The sequence below is a fragment of the Lactuca saligna genome, chromosome 8, assembly GCF_052625555.1.
Source record: "Lactuca saligna cultivar CGN05327 chromosome 8, ASM5262555v1, whole genome shotgun sequence".
NCBI lineage: Eukaryota > Viridiplantae > Streptophyta > Magnoliopsida > Asterales > Asteraceae > Lactuca > Lactuca saligna.
Genome location: NC_136424.1, coordinates 161,688,220 through 161,708,198, shown reverse-complemented (window position 1 = coordinate 161,708,198; position 19,979 = coordinate 161,688,220). Strand labels below are relative to the sequence as shown.

Sequence of the window (19,979 nt, the reverse complement as noted above, 5' to 3'; positions counted from 1 at the left end):
GGTGTTATTCAGTATTATCAAATCATTTATAGACTTTGGATTATTTAGAATTTTGCACTTGAATCTTTTACCAACTAATGGTAAACTTTGTTATTTGGTCAAAAGTATTTATTGTTCATTCGAACCTTCGTTTGATCAAAAAAGAATTCACACATTTCAACATGTTTTTCTTGAGTGATTGTTTCGTTCGGCATTTCCTATACTCCAAGAAGTATATGCATATTCGAAATGACATTTAGGCTAGTAATAATACTGATGCATAATATATATATATATATATATATATATATATATATATATATATATATATATATATAATTGCATCTTTACAAATATTTAATTTCTGAGATATATTTTTTAATATACATGTTTCCTTGTAATAACATAACCGTAAACACACTTAATTTACAATAATTACCCATGATGTTCCACAATTATGCAGTCGGGTAGGAAGCCATCATGGCAATGCCACAAAGGCCTTCTTGCGCATCAACATCTCTTTGCATCATTATGTACCCCTCTTGACCCCAACTTGTTCCCCAAGAGTTCTTCACCAGCCAATATTTAGTTCCGTCAGCACTCGCTCCATAACCAACCGTAGTAACACCATGGTCTAGTTCAGTACCACATTCTCCTGTAAACACCCCGCTAGAGTAGAATTGGAAGTCGGACCCACTAGCATCAATGGCCACAGAAATAGGCTGACTAGCTACAGCTTTCAAGAGTGCACTTTCACTATTAGCAGGAACATCTTCATGACCCGTAATGGCTGCAGCATGGTTAGATTCCTCGTTGCTGTTGCAGGTGCCATCGACTCCTTTGTACGGGTAGTTGCTCTCTGTAGTAAGACCTTTATTGTTTAAGATGAAATCAAAGGCGTCATCCATAAGACCGCCCTCACATCCCTGATCCTGTCCACTGGTGTCACAGTCCACGAGCTCTTGTTCGGATAGAGAGACTAATTTACCTGTTTTCAGTTGGGTTATTCCTTCCATAGCCGCCACAGCTGAAAACGCCCAGCAACACCCTACAAACATATATGATGTGATATCGAGTTTAAATATGGTCTTGTAAGAAAACATAACTTAATTAGTAATTAGACTACGTCTCAAGTTTGAAATTTCCGTAGTAGTTTTTGCTTACCACATTGACCTTGGTCTTTAACAGGTGTTACTGCGCCTTTCTTTCTCCAGTCCATTGACGATGGAACTGCTGTCACATTTTCATACCTGAAAGCAGTGGTCGATGGGGAACATTCATGTGCCTTGAATCGGTTCCTTGTGCTCGTGAACTCTTCGTTTGTGAGGTCTGCAAACTCATTAACTGCTAGTTTGTAAGCTTTGTTCATGACACTGTTGGATGACTCTATGTAACGAACATTCTCTTGAAAAATCTTTGAACGTTGTTCTTTCTCACCAGCATCCTTGTACACACGTCCATAATGAGCCATCCATTGTTCGTGGCTCTCATAGCTTGAAGCTTCAAGGAGCAACCTAGATGTGGTGTGTGAAAGCAAAGTAGCGTAGAAAAAGATTAATACCAAAAAAGTCTGGGTTGTCCGGTTTGTTGATTTCATAATTTTGGTAGATACAAGAGAAAATGGATGTGAATGATGATTTGGAATAATTTCTTTGCCCGCAAGTCTACTTTATATAGAAACACGTGGTTTCATCATTGTTTGGGAAACTATATATATATATATATATATATATATATATATATATATATATATATATATATATATATATATATATATATATATATATCACTGTTCGTGGAAGATATGATGTTCAATTGATATATATTTATTAATATGAGGAAAACATACATGTTACGTTGTTTAGATTTATGATTGATGCCACTAATTTACTTGGATTTTTCCTTTGGACTATACTCCTGTTGACTAAAATTGTTGTGTACTAATTTGTTTTCTTAACGTAGACATAGGTAGGTTATATAAAAGCTTACAGAACATAGTTTGACCATTATTTTGGAGTGTAGTTGTATCATTTATGAAAGAAATTCTCTAAAGGTCTGATACGTATAACATATTTTTTTATTTCTAACATTTTTTTTATTACTCGCTTTTAGATCTTCTTAACGCAGATATGCATGCCTTTATTCTATTTATCTCCATCTTGGTTTTTGTTAACTTTACCGACACATTCAATGCATTTGAAGAGTACTAGGCAGTAAATGAATTTGATTGGTTGTACAAAATATCTATCTCATCACAACATACATTGCAATTACAAGAAGCTTGTTATATGTAATATATCTTGATCCCTCAATCAGATTTGTAGTATCCCCAAAACGATCAAGAATAATAATATTTCAAAAGGGATTATGCCATAAGACCCATAAGTTTTTCAGGAATTTGCAGTTTTACCTTTCGACAGAATTTTTGTTCGTTTATACAGCAAAGTTGTAAAAAAAATTTGGGTTTTCCCTTTTTACACGTAACTTCTATAGCCGCATGGACGATGAGTTGGAAGGACTCGGTGACGTGTCAGCACATTGACGTGGCTGAGAGTTGCATTATTACGTCATTATAAAAATGGGATGGTAACAAGTTTCGAACCCACTAACTACAGTCATAAAGCAACGATCAAACGACTAAATTGGACGCTTTTTATATTTTATATCTTGCAAACATAGTATATATTGTATATGATTGAAACAATTTAAAATACAATAATAGTATATATAGTGTATACATTTTAAATTACGTGTTTTTTGTATATCGATAAAATAGTAATTATTATTATTATTATTATTATTATTATTATTATTATTATTTATAAGTGTATGTATGTTATATAATTTTGAAAGTATATAATGTATAGGTACATATCTTTTAAACTTTCAAAACCATAAAATTACATATTCGGTGATAATCTAGATTTTTTCTTCCATTTTCAATATAAATATTGTTTTTCTTTTTTTTATTATTAATACAAATACATATTTTTTGTAATTTTGTAGAAGAAATACAATTTGAAAGGTATTTGTATATTAAAAACATACGTTCTAAGTATATAAATACATATATCATCATAAAACTGCGGTTTTAAAAGTCATGCATATGTTTTTAAGTGTATAAATACCTTTAAAAATGTATTTTAACCTTTAAAAACATAATTTTCATATTTTTAATTATATTTATACCTTTAAAAACGTAATTTAAAATGTATATATATACACTTACAAAAAATAAAATAAAATAATAATAATAATAATAATAATAATAATTATTATTATTATTATTATTATTATTATTATTATTATTATTTTAAATTGTTTCAGTAATAAACAATATATATCAACTTTTCGAGTTATAAAACCCAAAAGGAGATACATCTTAGTTGTTTGTTTATTGTTTTATGAGATGGAGATGGTGGGTTCGAATCCCTCAACATGCTTTATCCGGTTCCGGTATTTCCGGGTTTGGCTCCATCGAGTCCGGGTAAATCGGGTTTAAAAACCGGAACCACTTTTACGGTCGGAACTGGTTTTTGTGAAATGTTTAAAAGATGCATATTTCATTCGTTTCAACTTAGATTGACATGCGGTTTTTTCCAACGTCTAGTTTAGAGTTTGTAACATAATTCTAGACTATAAATTTGCCATTTTTACTTTTTTATTCATTGACTTACAGTCCCCGAAAGTCGAGATATCAAAGCTGAAAGTTTTTAGTTTTTCAGTTTTTTTGTATTACGTGAAAGTTTTAAAACATGCATATCTAATTCGTTCGAAGCCGGATTGACATGTAGTTATTTTCCAACTTATAGTTTAGAGTTTTTACATGAGTTTAGACTATAATTTTGTCATTTTTGGTTTAATATTCAATGATTTACAGTCCCCCGAAGTCGGGATATCAAAACTGAAAATTTACAACTTTTTAACTATATGTTTTTGTACTTTGTATTTTGTGAAAATGTTAACACATGCATATCTCATTCGTTTAAAGTCGGATTGATATACGGTTTTTTTTCCAGAGTTTAGTTTACAGTTTGTACATGATTTTAGACTATAATGTTGTCAATTTTGGTTTTATATCCAATGAGTTACAGCCCCACAAAATCGGAATATCAATATGAAATTTTTCAAAGTTCAAACCACTAAGTAGTAAATAATTAGCAAAAAATTCCGGTTTTTCTGGTTCTAAACCCACTTTATCCATTTCGAACCTACCTACTTTTATGTTTTCGGGTTTTCCAGTTGTAGACTCACTTTACCCAGTACCGTACCCGAAACCGAACCGGTTCCTATATACCGGTCCGGTTTTCGGTTCTACAAAATCTCGTTAACCAGTTCTGGGTTTTTCGGGTCCTGGTCCATCCGGTCCGAGTTTAGACTCACTTTCATCTCTATTACCAACGATACAGATTACCAGTTTAACCTGTAAAATGGGCCAAAAGGAATTTTTTTTACAAGTCCGTGGTATAGACGAACAAAAATTATGTCAAAGGGTAAAACCGCAAATTCTTGAAAAACTTAAGGGGTTTTATGGCATAATCCCTATTTCAAAATTTTAATTTGGCCCTAATACATGAATGCTTCTTCACAACCACTTTTCACAATCAATGAGTGATGCCCGATGTTTGAATTTTCCACTGAAGTCGGTTGTCACGACATGATACTCCAATACATTTTACAAAACCTCCCCAAAAATAAGAATCAAAACGCATAGTGTGCACCAACAATGACCTTTTGCGAACTCTCCCTTTCCAAGCTCATTTGCCACTATATTACTATAGAGAACTTGTCCACATGCCCGCCAATTTAAAATGGTGATGAAATAGCAAGTTTACTATGTTAGTAAAGGGAAATCTTGAAAATATGCTTGAAAAGGTACAAAATACACTAAAGAGAAATCATGGAAAATCAAATTTGAAAAAGTACATTTAAAAACTATTCATTTAGCCATTTTTATAATTTCAATCATAATAATTTTTTCATCACGTATTTTCAATGTTAAATTTAACATTTGATAAGAATGTTTGAAAATGTACAAAATGCGCTAAAGAGAAATCGGGAAGATAAGAATGATTTTGATTGATACCGGCAATGTAGCCATTTTTATGGCAACACAAATCTTTAACGATATACATGAGGAAATTCTAATACATGACCATCGAATCAATTTTTTCTAAGAGAAGTGTAACCGACATGATTTTGATGTAGTAGTCATCGTTAGTCGGGTCTCCGATTGAGGTATTATACAACTGTTGAATTCCATTAACATCTGACGGAAGAAGGTATCAGATTTCTCGAAAATCTACACGGTAGTCCTATTCGGTTTAGGGTCATTTTCTATAAAATATATTTGTTAGATTATACCGAATGTTTCACGTTCAAGTCGATTTTTATTCTCTCACGATCCTAATGTGTAGTAGGAGTTTACGACATGTTTCTTCATTATGATAAAAAAACAAAAAATAGAACCCAATACTATGTGTGTAAAATAGTTCTTGTCGGGAATCATAGTTCAGGCTGCCAGGGTTGAGAAAAGTGATGAAGGGGTGTCGATCATGGCTGCTTGAAAAGGTTAAAAATAAAGGTTAAAGGTTGTTGATTCCAAGAAGGATGTAAAGGGAAAATAAATCAAAATTAGGAGAAGAATTGACTTTGATACTATTAGAGGTGATCCAAAACCCTAACATGCATGGAATTATTTTGTTGAATCTAATGCCAGAGTTCCAGATGCATTTCTTTTTTTTGTGATAAACTTAGAAAATATAAATAAAAATGAAGTATTATGTGGCATTTAGGAGTCCTTAGTTATAGATAAAATTTTCAAGACTATTAAGAAGTTTTTATTTTATTTACGAAACTATGCAAGGTTTGATTGTAAAGATTGTTTAGATGCAGTTATCTCAAAGGTTCCAACCACAATTATAATTTCATGTTGTACTCCCTTCTGTCGAAGGTTTATTTAAATTCCATTAAGATTGTCGTTTGTTGTTGCTTTTTTGTTTTGGTGTAGCACCCAGTACGTATTTTCGTTCAAGTAATTATAACATTTTGGCCTGGGGCTCGGTGAATTAAAGGTCCAACTCGTCGAGTAGAATCGACTTTGGACACAGGAGTTTACTTACCTACTCGACGAGTCGGCAAACCGACTCGATGAGTAGGCGTTGTTTGGACAAATCCTTAAATCTGAGGGATTACACCCTATTTAAACGTCTTAATGCAGCCTCCATCGTCCCTTATGCTCCCATAACACCTCATACTGAAACCCTAATCGTTTTGTGAAGATCTAAGGCCCTTTTTGGTGATTTTGGTAGTTTGTGATCAGAAGAAAGAAGTAAAAGCTTGAGAAGCTAAGAGGAAACCAGGAGATTTTGAGTTTGTGCAACATCTACAGTTCCTTAGAGGTATAAAGCTTACACCTTGTTCATTCATGTTCTATATCACTTTTTGGAGTGAATTAGGGCTTTTAGGAACCATTTTTGGTGACCAATCATGAGTGCAAGCATGGTTGGGGGTTAAGATTCCAGATCCAGGGTCCTTAGGGGACTACATGGCCTAAAGTGGCCAACTTTGTAGCCTTTGAGAGCCACATGCACCTTTAGACCTTGTTTTTGGGTCCATTAAGCTTATACTCCCATGCATGCACGTAAAGTTCATAACTTTACATGCTAGATCGATCTTAGAATCCCAGATCTGTCTTTTGGATGAGTGTTGTACATCAGAAATCGAGATATAAAACTTGGATAGCGCAGACTCGTCAAGTTGTTCTTGGAACTCGGCGAGTCCAGGGCTTGAGTCCCCCATCTGTTGAGGTTCAAAGGAACCCAGTTGAGTGTTAGAAGGGTCTTGGAAGGGTCCAGGGGAGTGACTCAACATATTAGACTTAGCATTAGACCTGGGAATCATAGGACTCGGTGAGTGTATGAACAGACTCAGCGAGTCCAAGGCAATCTCCCAACCCTTTGAAGATGGAATAGACGTGTTGTTCGTACAACTTGGCGAGTCGTATGAAGGTTCATTCAATGATATTATAGAAAGAGAACTCGTCGAGTCTTTGCTAAACTCGACGGGTGGAGTCAGGAGGGGGTAAGATGAAAGAATAGGGAGTCAGCGAGTTGGCGGCCCAACTCGGTGAGTCAGGTCAATTGGAAGTTGACTTTGACCAAGATTAGACTTTGGACTTGAAATTTGAGACGTTACAAGTTGGTATCGGAGCCTTGGTTTGAGGGATCCGGGCACACTCTCGGGTGTGTATGAACTCAAATTAAGGACTTGGTATGAAAATTTTCAAAAGTAAGATTATTTTATAAAAGAAGTTTGAAAAGAGAAAAGAACTTTGAAAAGAACAAGGTGTGTGATGTGCGCGACCGACCGAGCTCAAGTAAGTTTTTCCCAAATTACCCATGCAAGTTTATGTTATGATTATCAGCTAGTAGGACAACCTGCTAGATTAGGACTTAGGATCTAGGAAGGATGCCTTATGTACCAGTTATAAGTGCTTTTGAGCTGCATGATAGTGTTGATTAGACAGGGGTAGGATAGCCTGTTTAGGTTATGCCTGGTTATATGAGCTTACATCACATGCTAGTACAGATTCTTGTTATGTGAATAGAATTGCTTGAGTTTGTTTCCTTTTTGTCTGAATGTTGCTTGCTTTGTGAATTGTGGGACTCTGAGTAATGGGAGTTAGCTATTAGGTGAATACGTTAAGTCAAATGCAATCAGGGTTGAATAATCTTAGAGAATTGAGGTTGACCCTATTATGTAGCTCTTGTCTGAGTCCTAACTGTTGTAGGGATGAGTCCCTTACTCAAAGGATTATCCAAGCCTCGTTGCATGTGATAGTATTTAGGTGATGGCTAATTGGCATTACGAAGAGGCCTTCAGCAGCTTAGGACTGATTTGGAATTGGAGATTTCCCTAGGGTAAGCCTAGGATGGGAGTAGCAGAGGACAGTAGTATTAGAATGGACTTGGTGGGGTCAAGGAAGTTCTTGAGGAAAGTACGGATAGATGTGGAAGGTAGTATGGGCCCGTACTACTGAAAGCAGAGGATCTGTACTTAAATCGAGGAAGGCTGAGACAAGACCAGGGAACTTGTGGTAGAAGTGATCCCTTTAAATATATCGATATTTCCGACGATTGTCTATACAATGGTGGTACTACGTCCTAGACAATCAGTTAGCAGTTCGGGAGAGGGATCGGGTTCAGGTTCCGAACCAGTGGATGAGAGGCTACGCGAGTTTATCGCGTCAGAGATCATTAGAGGCATCCTTGATGCGACCCCGGTTATCTTTGGGTCGATCAAGGAAGGTATGGTAGAGCTGATGGAGGATCGTCTCAGGGCGTTTAGGAGTGACATGGCGACCAGCCAGTCAGGAACACGTACATTGTTGCCAGATGATGGATTGCAAATATTGAGTCTGCACAGTTGACCAGCTTCTGCCCCGAGGGGTCGAAGGTACGATATGCAGCAGGATGGTTGAGGGATAGGGACAGGGATTGGTGGGTGTAACGACCAAAAATTCAAGCCAATTTAAACTTTTCAAAAACAACCCAATTTCATAAAGTTATTACAAAAAGGTTTTCAATGCATTTATTATCAGAGTCTTCCCATAACCATATCAGAAAACATAAACATGAGGAGCGGTACGATCACACCTTTGCCTTGCCACGGTCTCCTGAAATACCTGAAACATTTAAACCACAACTGTAAGCCTGAAAGCTTAGTGAGATAACCCCAAAATACCAACCACATATACCACGCATAACATATCACAACCAAACAGAACATACATGCACTTCGGGTCTACTGTGTGACTGGCCCGCCTTACCAGGCTTTCAGTCCACCTGATCCACCCTCCGAGTCTAGCTATATCCATCGAGTCTACAGTGTGGTTGGTCCGCCCGCACCGGGCCTTCAACCCACCTGGTCCACTCTTTGAGTCTACAGTATGACTGGTATGCCCGCACCGGGCCTTTAGTCGGCCTGGTCCACTCTCCGAGCCTCAGCACGTCTGCTCCGCCCTCCCGGGGCCAACAACCTATCCGGACCGCTCGATGGGCCTTCGTGTTAACTGGTCCGCCCTGGGTATGTTGGCCTACAGCACAAAGCAGGACCCGCCTCAACCCAACCCTAGTACAACAACCATGTGCACATAAACATACAATCATATAATAATTCGCATCCAATCAAACCGATCTAGCAGATCACATAACATAACATCACCCTAACTAGGATACCGACCTAACCGGTCACTAGCATAGCATCATCCTATATACTAGGATATCGACCTTAACCAGGTCTTTAACATATACTATCCTAACTACCAGGATGAAAACATAGCAAAGTAATAACATAACAATGATACCCGGATTACAATCCGATAAAGGACCGGCCTTGGTGCCTTAGACCCTGTTGATATAGTGAGGATAACTCACCTCGTAACTACCGAAACTCTGAACTGAAAAGCAGACTCCCGAACCACCGAATCACAGAAAATCCCGAACTAGCCAACATAGCATAAATAATTATTAGATCACTCATATATCCTTCCAAGGGTAAATTGACCAATTACCCTTAACTCAATCTAGTCCATGACTAAGGCCCACAACACTTTTCAAGTCCATCATCCTCTTATTGGGCCATGGCTTAAAGTCCAATTCTCATACCAAGCCCAATATTGGCCCAATTTACTAAATTGGGCCCACCTCTACAAACGGGCCTAGATCCAAGGTCCATAATAATAATTGGTCCCAAAATACTCCATCCATACTATTCAGTCAACGCCCAAGCTTATTAGTCCATAGACAGCCCAAACAAATGAGGCCGAAAATTGAAAACCCAACAGAGGGAGTATGCTGGGCATACCCTCCTTGGTACGCTGGGCGTACAACGATGCTTCGCGAATTGGGATCGGGACACAGACCCACTACGCTGGGCGTACTCCCCTGTTACGCGGTGCGTAACTCCGCTGAACTACATCTTCTCATAAGCTCTTAATGGCTTATGCTCTTAAGGCCAAACTTCATATCTATAGAGCAAATATGCCTAGGGTCCATAAAGTCTCAAACTTTATTACTTGGGACGTCCATAAAGCTCTTAATCCAAGGTCTCAATCCATTAAGACCTATCTATATCACATATGAGACAACCAAAGCCCTTGGGACCTCATTTTTCTTACTCAAGACCTCTCCTAAGGTCTAAAAGGACAACTAATCTCAGCCAACTTGATTCATGCATCAAGATGAGGTTTTTGGGACAAGAATGGTATCCAAACTTCATAACACATAGATCTACATAATATGATTATCAAGCTAGAGACTTTTTACCTCAAAAGGGCTCTAGAAGACGATACCTTTCCGGATCTACAAGCTCCAGCCACCCCACTCCTTCTTTGACAACTTCCTCTTTCTTCTTCTTGGCTCTCCTTTGCTAAAACAAGCTTCCCAAGGTCAAACACACCCAACAATAGAGGTGGAACTGTTATCTAGGGCTTCTGAAGATGAGAGAGTGTTTTATGGAGGCTAGGGTGAGAGCCATTATGTTCCTTATACAGTGGCTGGCCTTAAATTTAGGGCCTCTTTTCCAAATCTCCACTCTAGAGCCACTAACCTCCTCCTTTTCCAAGGAGATTGAAAATATGACTAATCGTCACTCAAAATTTCCATTGCCTCGACGAGCAGCCAACCCGTAGGTGCTTCCGTATACCTGGTACAACCCAGTACCTCCTACTAATGACTGAGGCACGACGGTTATCCATTTACTCCACTTCCTCCCCTAACGGAGGACCCACGCTCCTTCCGGAGCTACATGACTTTTCCCTTCCAGGAAATCCACTCAACAACTCTTACGTGCCTGCGTGTGCCACTGAGCTAAACTCTACTCTACGCTATCCATGTAGAGAAACTACTATTCTCGAACTTACCTACTATGATTTAACCCGCAAAGACTCCCGAGTCCATGCACTGCCTTCCACTAACATGATCAAAGCTTGGGGCCAGACCATATCAATTATCATCACCGGGTGACGCTTTTCCTCATTTTCCTCGTACTGATCCACTAACACATACAGAGCCTTCAACATGACTGGACTGCCTTACCAGGCCTTCAGCATATCTGGACCACTCTCGGAACCTTCAGCATGTCTGGACAGCCCTCCTGGGCCTTCAGCCTGTCTGGACCGTTCCCCGAGCCTTTGGCTTGACTTATATGCCCACAGGCCTTCAGTCTCCCCGGACCGCTCAGACTATCATATCTCATCCCGAACTATCCTTCATGGGACTCTCTCCCGAACATACTGTTCTAGTCCTCAAGGGGTTCCGAACTCTAACTTCATTCCGATCCTGGAATCCTTTCCATGGCTTAACATAGGCCTAACCTCAACACTATCTACCCTGAATCCATGGTCTGCTTCCTGCCCCCACTAGTCCGCTTCTTACTCATACCAGCCCACACTCATGGCTGACTGAAACACCACCGACTTCCAAACATCTAATCGAACTCAAATACTTGCTGATCATCTTGAGAATTTTCCAACTCTCCCCCTACTTAGAACACTGACCTCCAAGTACCGGTGACTCATCCAGCCTAGAACAATCATATCTATCCCAAACCTTCCTTATCCATAAACTGATTTCCTCTGAACAAGTAACCTCCACAAAACTGCTCTCCCGACATTGAACATCTCGAATCCCAAAGGAGTCCGACTTCTAGCTGAACACTTCTCACATCGCGAATGCTATACTCAACAACAAGACCATACTACCAAATTCTGACCATCAATCCCTTGGATACTAACCGATTCCTCAATAATACCATAACCCAAAAAATCGAACGAATGCGATACCAAGAATTATGCGAACAAGACTAGTAGATATAATACTTCATAACAACCATAAGATAACAAGATATCAAGAAGGAAACATACTCGTAGTTGAATCCGACTTTGTCCTGACCTCCTCTGCTATAAGCTAAAATGCACGACCCGAAGCCCTCGGGGGCTCCGCTCCACCCTGACTTCCGCCCGTAATCCTCAAAGTGGCCGGTGTTGGAGCCTGCACCGGTCCTGCAGTAAGTTGTGGACAGTTCGCCCTCATGTCACCAATCTGATGACACTGGTAACAAATCCTCATATCCTGAACCGGGGCAGACTGACGACAACCCCTCGCATAATGCCCCTCTCTCCCGCAGTTGCGGCACGCACCTCCAGACCTACAAACTCCGGTGTGACCCTTCTCGCACTTCCCACAAGTGTGGCTGCCCTGACTGCCCAAACTGAAATCAACGGTCTTTGACCGTTTCGACGCCGGCTGCGACTGTACCGAAGCTTGCCTATGCTCTCTTAACTATAACTCGATCTCCAACTCCCACCGCCTAGCGGTTTCCTGCAACTCCAACAATGTCTCGCACCTCTGCGTAGACACAAACTGCCTGATATCCCTCTTTAGCATACTCAAATATCGGGACATCTGAGCCTGCTCAGAAGCAAACTCAGGGAAAAACATCTCCCTCTCAGTGAACATCCTGGTGATCTCTGTCACCAACTCGGAATCCTGCTTCAACTCCAGGAACTCCTGAGCTAATCTCTCCCTCTCAACTCGCAGACATAACGAGTACTGAACATATCTCTGAACTGATCCCAAGAAACCGCAGCTCGCTGCGCATCAGAATACGATCCCGTGGTCAACCTCCACCAATCCTTCGCCCCGAGCCTTAAAAGGTTCAGAGCACACCTCACCCTCTGATCAGCAGGGCATGAGCACCTGAAGAAACACCCCTCCACACCTGACAACCATCTCATAGCAATAATCGGGTCCTGAACTCCATCGAAGGTAGGGGCTTCGTATTATCGAAGTCCTGATACTGAAAACCTCTACCGGCTCCTCCCTCTGCCGCAGCTACAGCCGTTGTAGCTGCCGCGGTAGCCGTCTCTGTAAGAGCTGTATAACGCTCATCAAAATACTCAACCATAGCGGTCTTGATAGACCCAAACAGTTCCGGCAACTCAGATCGGAACATCGCAACAACCTCATCATGCAGGATCTCACGAATCCTAGCATCCAACTCGTATGTGCTCATCTGAATGATAACCTCGGCTGGTGCTGATCCACCCTGACTACCCTCTCCTGCTCCCGATCGCGACCCAAATCCACTCCCAACATGCCTCGTAACCACCATACTGAAAAAACACCACAAACATCAGAAACCTCCCACTAACCCGGGAACTGACTCCCAACCCTTCCTTAAGGGTTGTGACTTCCTTGATATGTGTATGGATCCTGTGATTTCAGTAGTATGGGACCATACTACCTTCCACACCTACCTATATTTATATCAAGTATCATCACAACACCCTAGAGAAGAACAGGCATAACAAGCACTCCTCCCTCACTCCTAGAGGAATCACTGGAAATCTCATACAGAAAGAAACCCTAGGCTAGCAGGCATCATAAATCAGGCAACTCTATCATGCAATCTCCTGAAGATCCCTAGCCTAGTACTACCATGTTGTTCTATCACATCACATAAACAAATAACTTGCATGGTATTTTGGGGCTACTTACTGGCTCCGGCTGATCGTACCTCCGCGTCCTCCTTTACTCATTTTGAAAACTATTTTAAATTCTCATTTTGAAAACTCTCCTTGATTTGAGACTGGATTCAAACGAATGTTCCTCCAATTCATTCAAACCAAGGCTCTGATACCAACTTGTAACGACCAAAAATTCAAGCCAATTTAAACTTTTCAAAAACAACCCAATTTCATAAAGGTATTACAAAAAGTTTTTTTAATGCATTTATTATCAGAGTCTTCCCAGAACCATATCAGAAAACATAAACATGAGGATTGGTACGATCACGCCTTTGCCTTGCCACGGTCTCCTGATATACCTAAAACATTTAAACCAAAACTGTAAGCCCGAAAGCTTAGTGAGATACCCCCAAAATACCAACCACATATACCACGCGTAACATATCATAACCGAACAGAACAGACATGCCCTTCGGGTCTACTGTGTGACTGGTCCGCCTTATCGGGCCTTCAATCCACCTGATCCACCCTCCGAGTCTAGCTATATCCATCGAGTTTGCAGTGTGGTTGGTCCGCCCGCACCGGGCCTTCAACCCACCTGGTCCACTCTCTGAGTCTACAGTATGACTGGTCTGCCCGCACCGGGCCTTCAGTCGGCCTTGTCCACTCTCCGAGCCTCGGCACGTTTGGTCCGCCCTCATGGGGCCTACAGCTAATCCGGACCGCTCGTTGAGCCTTTGGGATAACCGGTCCGCCCTGGGTATGTTGGCCTACAGCACAAAGCAGGACTTGCCTCAACCCAACCCCAGTACAACAAGCATGTGCAGATAAACATACAATCATATAACAATTCGCATCCTATCAAACCGATCTAGCAGATCATATAACATAACATCACCCTAACCAGGATACCGACCTAGCCGGTCACTAGCATAGCATCATCCTATATACCAGGATACCGATCTTAACCAGGTCTCTAACATATACTATCCTAACTACCAGGATGCAAACATAGCAAAGCAATAACATAACAATGATACCCGGATTACAATCTGATAAAGGGTCGGCCTTGGTGCCTTAGACCCTATTGATATAGTGAGGATAACTCACCTCGTAACTGCCGAAACTCTGAACTGAAAAGCAGACTCCTGAACCACCGACTCACAGAAAATCCCGAACTAGCCAACATAGCAAAAATAATTATTAGATCACTCATATATCCTTCCAAGGGTAAATTGACCAATTACCCTTAACTCAATCTAGTCCATGACTAAGGCCCACAATACTTTTCAAGTCCACCATCCTCTTATTGGGCCATGGCCTAAAGTCTAATTCTCATACCAAGCCCAATATTGGCCCAATTTACTAAATTGGGCCCACCTCTACAAACGGGCCTAGATCCAAGGTCCATAATAATAATTGGGCCCAAAATACTCCAACCATACCATTCAGTCAAGGCCCAAGCTTATTAGTCCATAGGCAGCCCAAACAAATAAGGCCCAAAATTGAAAACCCAACAGAGGGAGTACGCTGGACGTACCCTCCTTGGTACGCTGGGCGTACAACGATGCTTCGCGAATTGGGATCGGGACACAGACCCACTATGTTAGGCGTACTCCCCTGTTACGTGGGGAATAACTTTGCTGCACTACATCTTCTCATAAGTTCTTAAAGGCTTAAGCTCTTAAGCCCAAACTTCAGATCTATAGACCAAATATGCCTAGGGTCCATAAAGTCTCAAACTTTATTACTTGGGACGTCCATAAAGCTCTTAATCCAAGGTCTTAATCCATTAAGACCTATCTATATCACATATGAGACAACCAAAGCCCTTGGGACCTCATTTTTCTTACTTAAGACCTCTCCTAAGGTCTAAAATGACAACTAATCTCAGCCAACTCGAATCATGCATCAAGATGAGGTTTTTGGGACAAGAATGGTGTCTAAACTTCATAACACATAGATCTACACAATATGATTATCAAGCTAGAGACTTTTTACCTCAAAAGGGCTCTAGAAGATTATGCCTTTCCAGATCTAAAAGCTCTAGCCACCCCACTCCTTCTTTGACAACTTCCTCTTTCTTCTTCTTGGCTCTCCTTTGCTAAAACGAGCTTCCCAAGGTCAAACACACCCAACAATGGAGGTGAAACGGTTATCTAGGGCTTCTGAGGATGAGAGAGTGTTTTATGGAGGCTAGGGTGAGAGCCATTATGTTCCTTATATAGTGGTTAGCCTTAAATTTAGGGTTTCTGGAAGATAGACGTACGCTGGGCGTACGTCAAGAGACCCTCGCATTCCTCTCTTGCATTACGTTGGGCGTACGTTCAGCTTACATTGGGTTTATCTAGCCAAACTCATACATGCATGCTTGGCATGCATCAGACTCCTTTGCTAAACTTCCCCCTTAGGGACCATTGCTGCCAATATCTTTAATTTACAACATTTCCTCCATTAAAAGTCCGTTCTCGTCAATTCTTTATCCACATTAAGGACCGAAACGCCCTTAATCTTGATCTCGGTAACCCATAAATAGATATTTCACGAACGGGGCGTTACAGTGGGAGTTGTTTGGTGACTCTCTGGGAGCCTCGACTATTGAGGCTATGTCATGGACGGATTTCGTGACTCGATTCAGGGATGAGTTCGCACCTGCGGTGGAGCTTTAGCAGTTGGCCCGGGACTTCCGGGATATGAGGCAGACGACTGAGACAGTGGCATAGATCACCGTGAAATTCCGAGAGAGGGATTTATTGGTGCCCCAGTATGCGGGAGACGAGGATATGAGGAGGACCCGCTATCACGACGTGTTGCAATCCGATATTCGGGAGCATGTCATCTCTTCAGCTTGCCCTACCCTGGACCCTTTGATTGCCAAGGCAAGGGAGAGAGATTGATTTGGAGCACATCCGTAAGAGGAAGGCCGAGGATGGACAGATGACTAGGGCTTCGGGGAAGAAGCCCAAGGGATTTGACACTAGGCCGAAGGCCAGTCGAGACAGGGCCGCTGTAGGAAATGAGGCAGACCACATGAGGGAGCTTGTAGGTTGGGATCGTCGGGCTGCTACAAGTGCGGAAATATGGGGCACTTCAACAGGGATTATACCGCCCCTGCACCTACCATTCAGTCATCCAAGTTTCTATGTTTCCACTGCAACTAGAGGGGCCATAAAAAGGCCAATTGCCCCCAGTTGAAAGCAGTAGCGCTAGTGAATGCGCCAGCTCCAGGGAACCTGCATATTACAGATGGACGGCAGGGCAAGACAGAGGCTCCAGTGGTGAGGAGTCAGGACTTCCAGTTGACTACCAAAGAGGCACGCGTCGCACCCGATGTGGTGATGGGTATGATTTCTTCTCCTTGGTTTTTATTTATATGATGCGTATGATATTGATGTGTTATATGTATACATGTTTAGGATTGTTCCATGTGAACGGTATCCCAGTGCAAGTGTTGTTCGACTCATGATGTGTATGATATTGATGTGTTATATGTATACATGATATTGATGTGTTATATGTATACATGTTTAGGATTGTTCCCTGAGTCTTCGGGTATGTTGGATAGCCCTTTAGAGGTTGAGATTGCTGACGACCGATCAGTGTGAGCATCATCAGTATTCATAGATTGCGTACTGTGGCTATTCGAGGAGCGCTACCTGGTAGACTTGGTTCCCATTCCGTTGCGTGGGAACAAGGTGATGATAGGCATGGATTGGTTAAGCCATAATGGGGCGGTAATAGACCGCGCGCAGCAGTTAGTGCGAGTCAGGACCCCAAGTGGGGAAGAGTTGGTGATTCACGGCGAGAGGCCACTCGACGGACCAGTCTTATGTTCAGCAGCGAGGGCTAGGTGCTACCTACAACAGGGTTGCGTTAGGTATGTCGCCTATGTTTTGGATACCCTAGAGGCGGGTAAGGCGACGGTGAGCGATGTACCGGTGGTGCGAGACTACGCGGATGTAATCCCAGAGGAGCTGCCTGGGATACCTCCGGAGCGGCAGGTGGAGTTCAGGATCGACCTAGTCCCTGGTGCGACTCCGATAGCCAAGGCACCATATCGGTTGGCTCCTCCCGAGATGTAGTGTAACATCCCGGAATCGCAAGAGTAGAGTTGAAGGGCTAAAAGTATAAGTTTTAGAGGATGACTCGGCGAGTCCATGGCTGACTCGGCGAGTCAGGTCGCGGTCATGGTCGTGTGTCAAGTGGCCTACTCGGCGAGTCCCTAGGATGGACTCGGCGAGTAGGTGCTGTATGGAGAAAACCCTAATTTCCGGGGTTGAGCCCTATATAAAGAGCATTATACTCCTCCACAGCCTCCCTTATTCCCCCCTTGAGTTCCAGAAACCCTAAATTCGTGGATAGATCATTTGTGGAGCAAATTAGAGCTTGGAGAGGTGTTGTTTGAAGAGATCTTAAAGGAGTAGTGGCTTGGATCAAAGGGCTTTGCTTGGATTCGAGTTTGGCTGCTATTGAGGCATCTTTTGGAGGTAATATCTTCGTCCTTAGGCTGTGCATTCCTAGTTTCATCATTTTAGGGTTTGTGGGGAGTATGTCTTGGAATGTTTTGGAGTTTGGAGAATAGATCTGAGGTTGCTACCTCAGATCTGGAATATTGAAGGCCTAGAGTGCATTAAAGTTCCTGTGTTTGAGTGCTTAGTGAAGCCACCATGTCCCAAACCTTGGTTTTAAGGTGAATATGGCTTAAATCTCGTTAGATTCACGTAAAGTTTTCCACTTTACGTGATGGATGGATTGTAGGAGGTTGGATCTATGTTTTGGATCAATTGCATGGCCTGAGATGCTTCTGTATGGGTTCAGATAGGTGGTACTCGACGAGTCACATGGGTGGACTCGACGAGTTGCTTGAAGATGGCCTGGGACTCGACGAGTTGGAAGAACAACTCGGCGAGTAGGTTGAAGATGGCCTTTGACTCGGCGAGTCCATTTGGACTCGGCGAGTCTTGTCGAGGAAGTCCCAATATTTCTGGTTGAGTCGATGAATCGGTGAGTCAAGTGATGACTCGGTGAGTTGGGTGCGAGTGGACTTAGAGTTGTTGGACTCGACGAGTCTTGGGGTGACTCGGCGAGTTGGGTCGCTAATTGAGGGAAGTTCTGAGCATGAGGACTCGGCGAGTCATCGGGATGACTCGGCGAGTAGGGTCAGTCAGGGGTTGACTTTGACTCGTCCAAGGTTGACCAGTTGTCTTCCAGGGGTATTTTGGTAATTAAGGGTATTTATTGAGTTGTATGTTTTGATGTTTAGTAGAGGAGTTCGTGCCAGAGTTCGGAGCAGCGGGATCTTATCTTTTCAGCCGGCAGTTTCGAGGTGAGTTATCCTCACTATATCAACAGGGTCTAAGGCACCAAGGCCGGCCCTTTATTGTATTGAGATTCGGTTATGGTTATTATGTTATTGTTTGATGTGCCTGCATCCTGGTAGCTAGGATGGTACATGCTAGGAGGCCTTGCTAAGGTCAGTTTTCCCGATATACAGAGTGATGCTATGCTAGTGACCGGTTAGGTCGGTAACCCGGTTAGGGTAATGATATGCTATGTGATCTGCTTGCTCGTTTTGTTGACTATGACTGTTATATGAATGTATGTTTTGTGCACATGGTTGTTTGGACTGGAGATGGGTTGAGGCGGGTCCTGCTTTGTGCTGTAGGCCAAGATACCCAGGGCGGACCGGTTGTTCCGAAGGCACAGCGAGCGGTCCGGATAGGCTGTAGGCCCCGCGAGGGCGGACCAGACGTGCCGAGGCTCGAAGAGTGGACCAGGCCGACTGAAGGCCCGATGCGGGCGGACCAATCACACTGTAGACTCGGAGAGTGGACCAGGCGGGTTGAAGGCCCGATGCGGGCGGACCAATCCCACTGTAGACTCGAAGGACATGACTAGACCTGGAGGATGGATCCGTTGGACTGAAGGCCCGATACGGCGGACCAGTCACACGGTAGACCCGATATGCATGGCTGTTCTATGATCTGTTATGTTATGTATGTTTTATATGTTTTGGACCGGAAGGTCGTAGCCTGGAAGGGCGTATACGTGGTTGGTATTTTGGGGGTATCTCACTAAGCTTTCGGGCTTACAGTTGTGATTTAATGTTTTTCAGGTTCTTCAGGAGACTGTGGCAAGGCGAAGGCGCGATCGTACCGCTCCTCATGATTTTATAGCAATGTGATTATGGGAATACTCAAATGACTTGTATTGAAAACCTTTTTGTAAACATTTTAATGAAAATCAGGTTGTTTTGAAAATTTTAAATTGGTTGTATTTTTCGGATGTCACATGTTGGAGTTGTCTACACTGCTGCAGGAGCTGCTAGACAAGGGGTTTATCAAGACGAGTAGATTGCCTTAGGGAGCCCCGGTCCTGTTTGTCAAGAAGAAGGACGGTTCGCATCACATGTGCATAGATTACCGGGAGCTGAACAAGGTAACGGTGAAAAACGTTACCCACTCCCAAG

At 42.2% G+C, this 19,979-nt stretch overlaps 1 protein-coding gene across 1 annotated transcript; it reads right to left on the bottom strand.

Moving 5' to 3' along the window:
- Positions 1-401: 401 nt before the first annotated feature.
- On the bottom strand, positions 402-1,606 carry LOC145009288 (senescence-specific cysteine protease SAG39-like). The gene is made up of 2 exons (XM_078967991.1): positions 1,144-1,606; positions 402-1,027 (listed from the first exon to the last, which is right to left on the bottom strand). Exons 1-2 carry the CDS (start codon positions 1,574-1,576, stop codon positions 435-437), a joined length of 1,026 nt encoding a protein of 341 aa, XP_078824117.1. The 5' UTR covers positions 1,577-1,606; the 3' UTR covers positions 402-434.
- Positions 1,607-19,979: the final 18,373 nt, after the last annotated feature.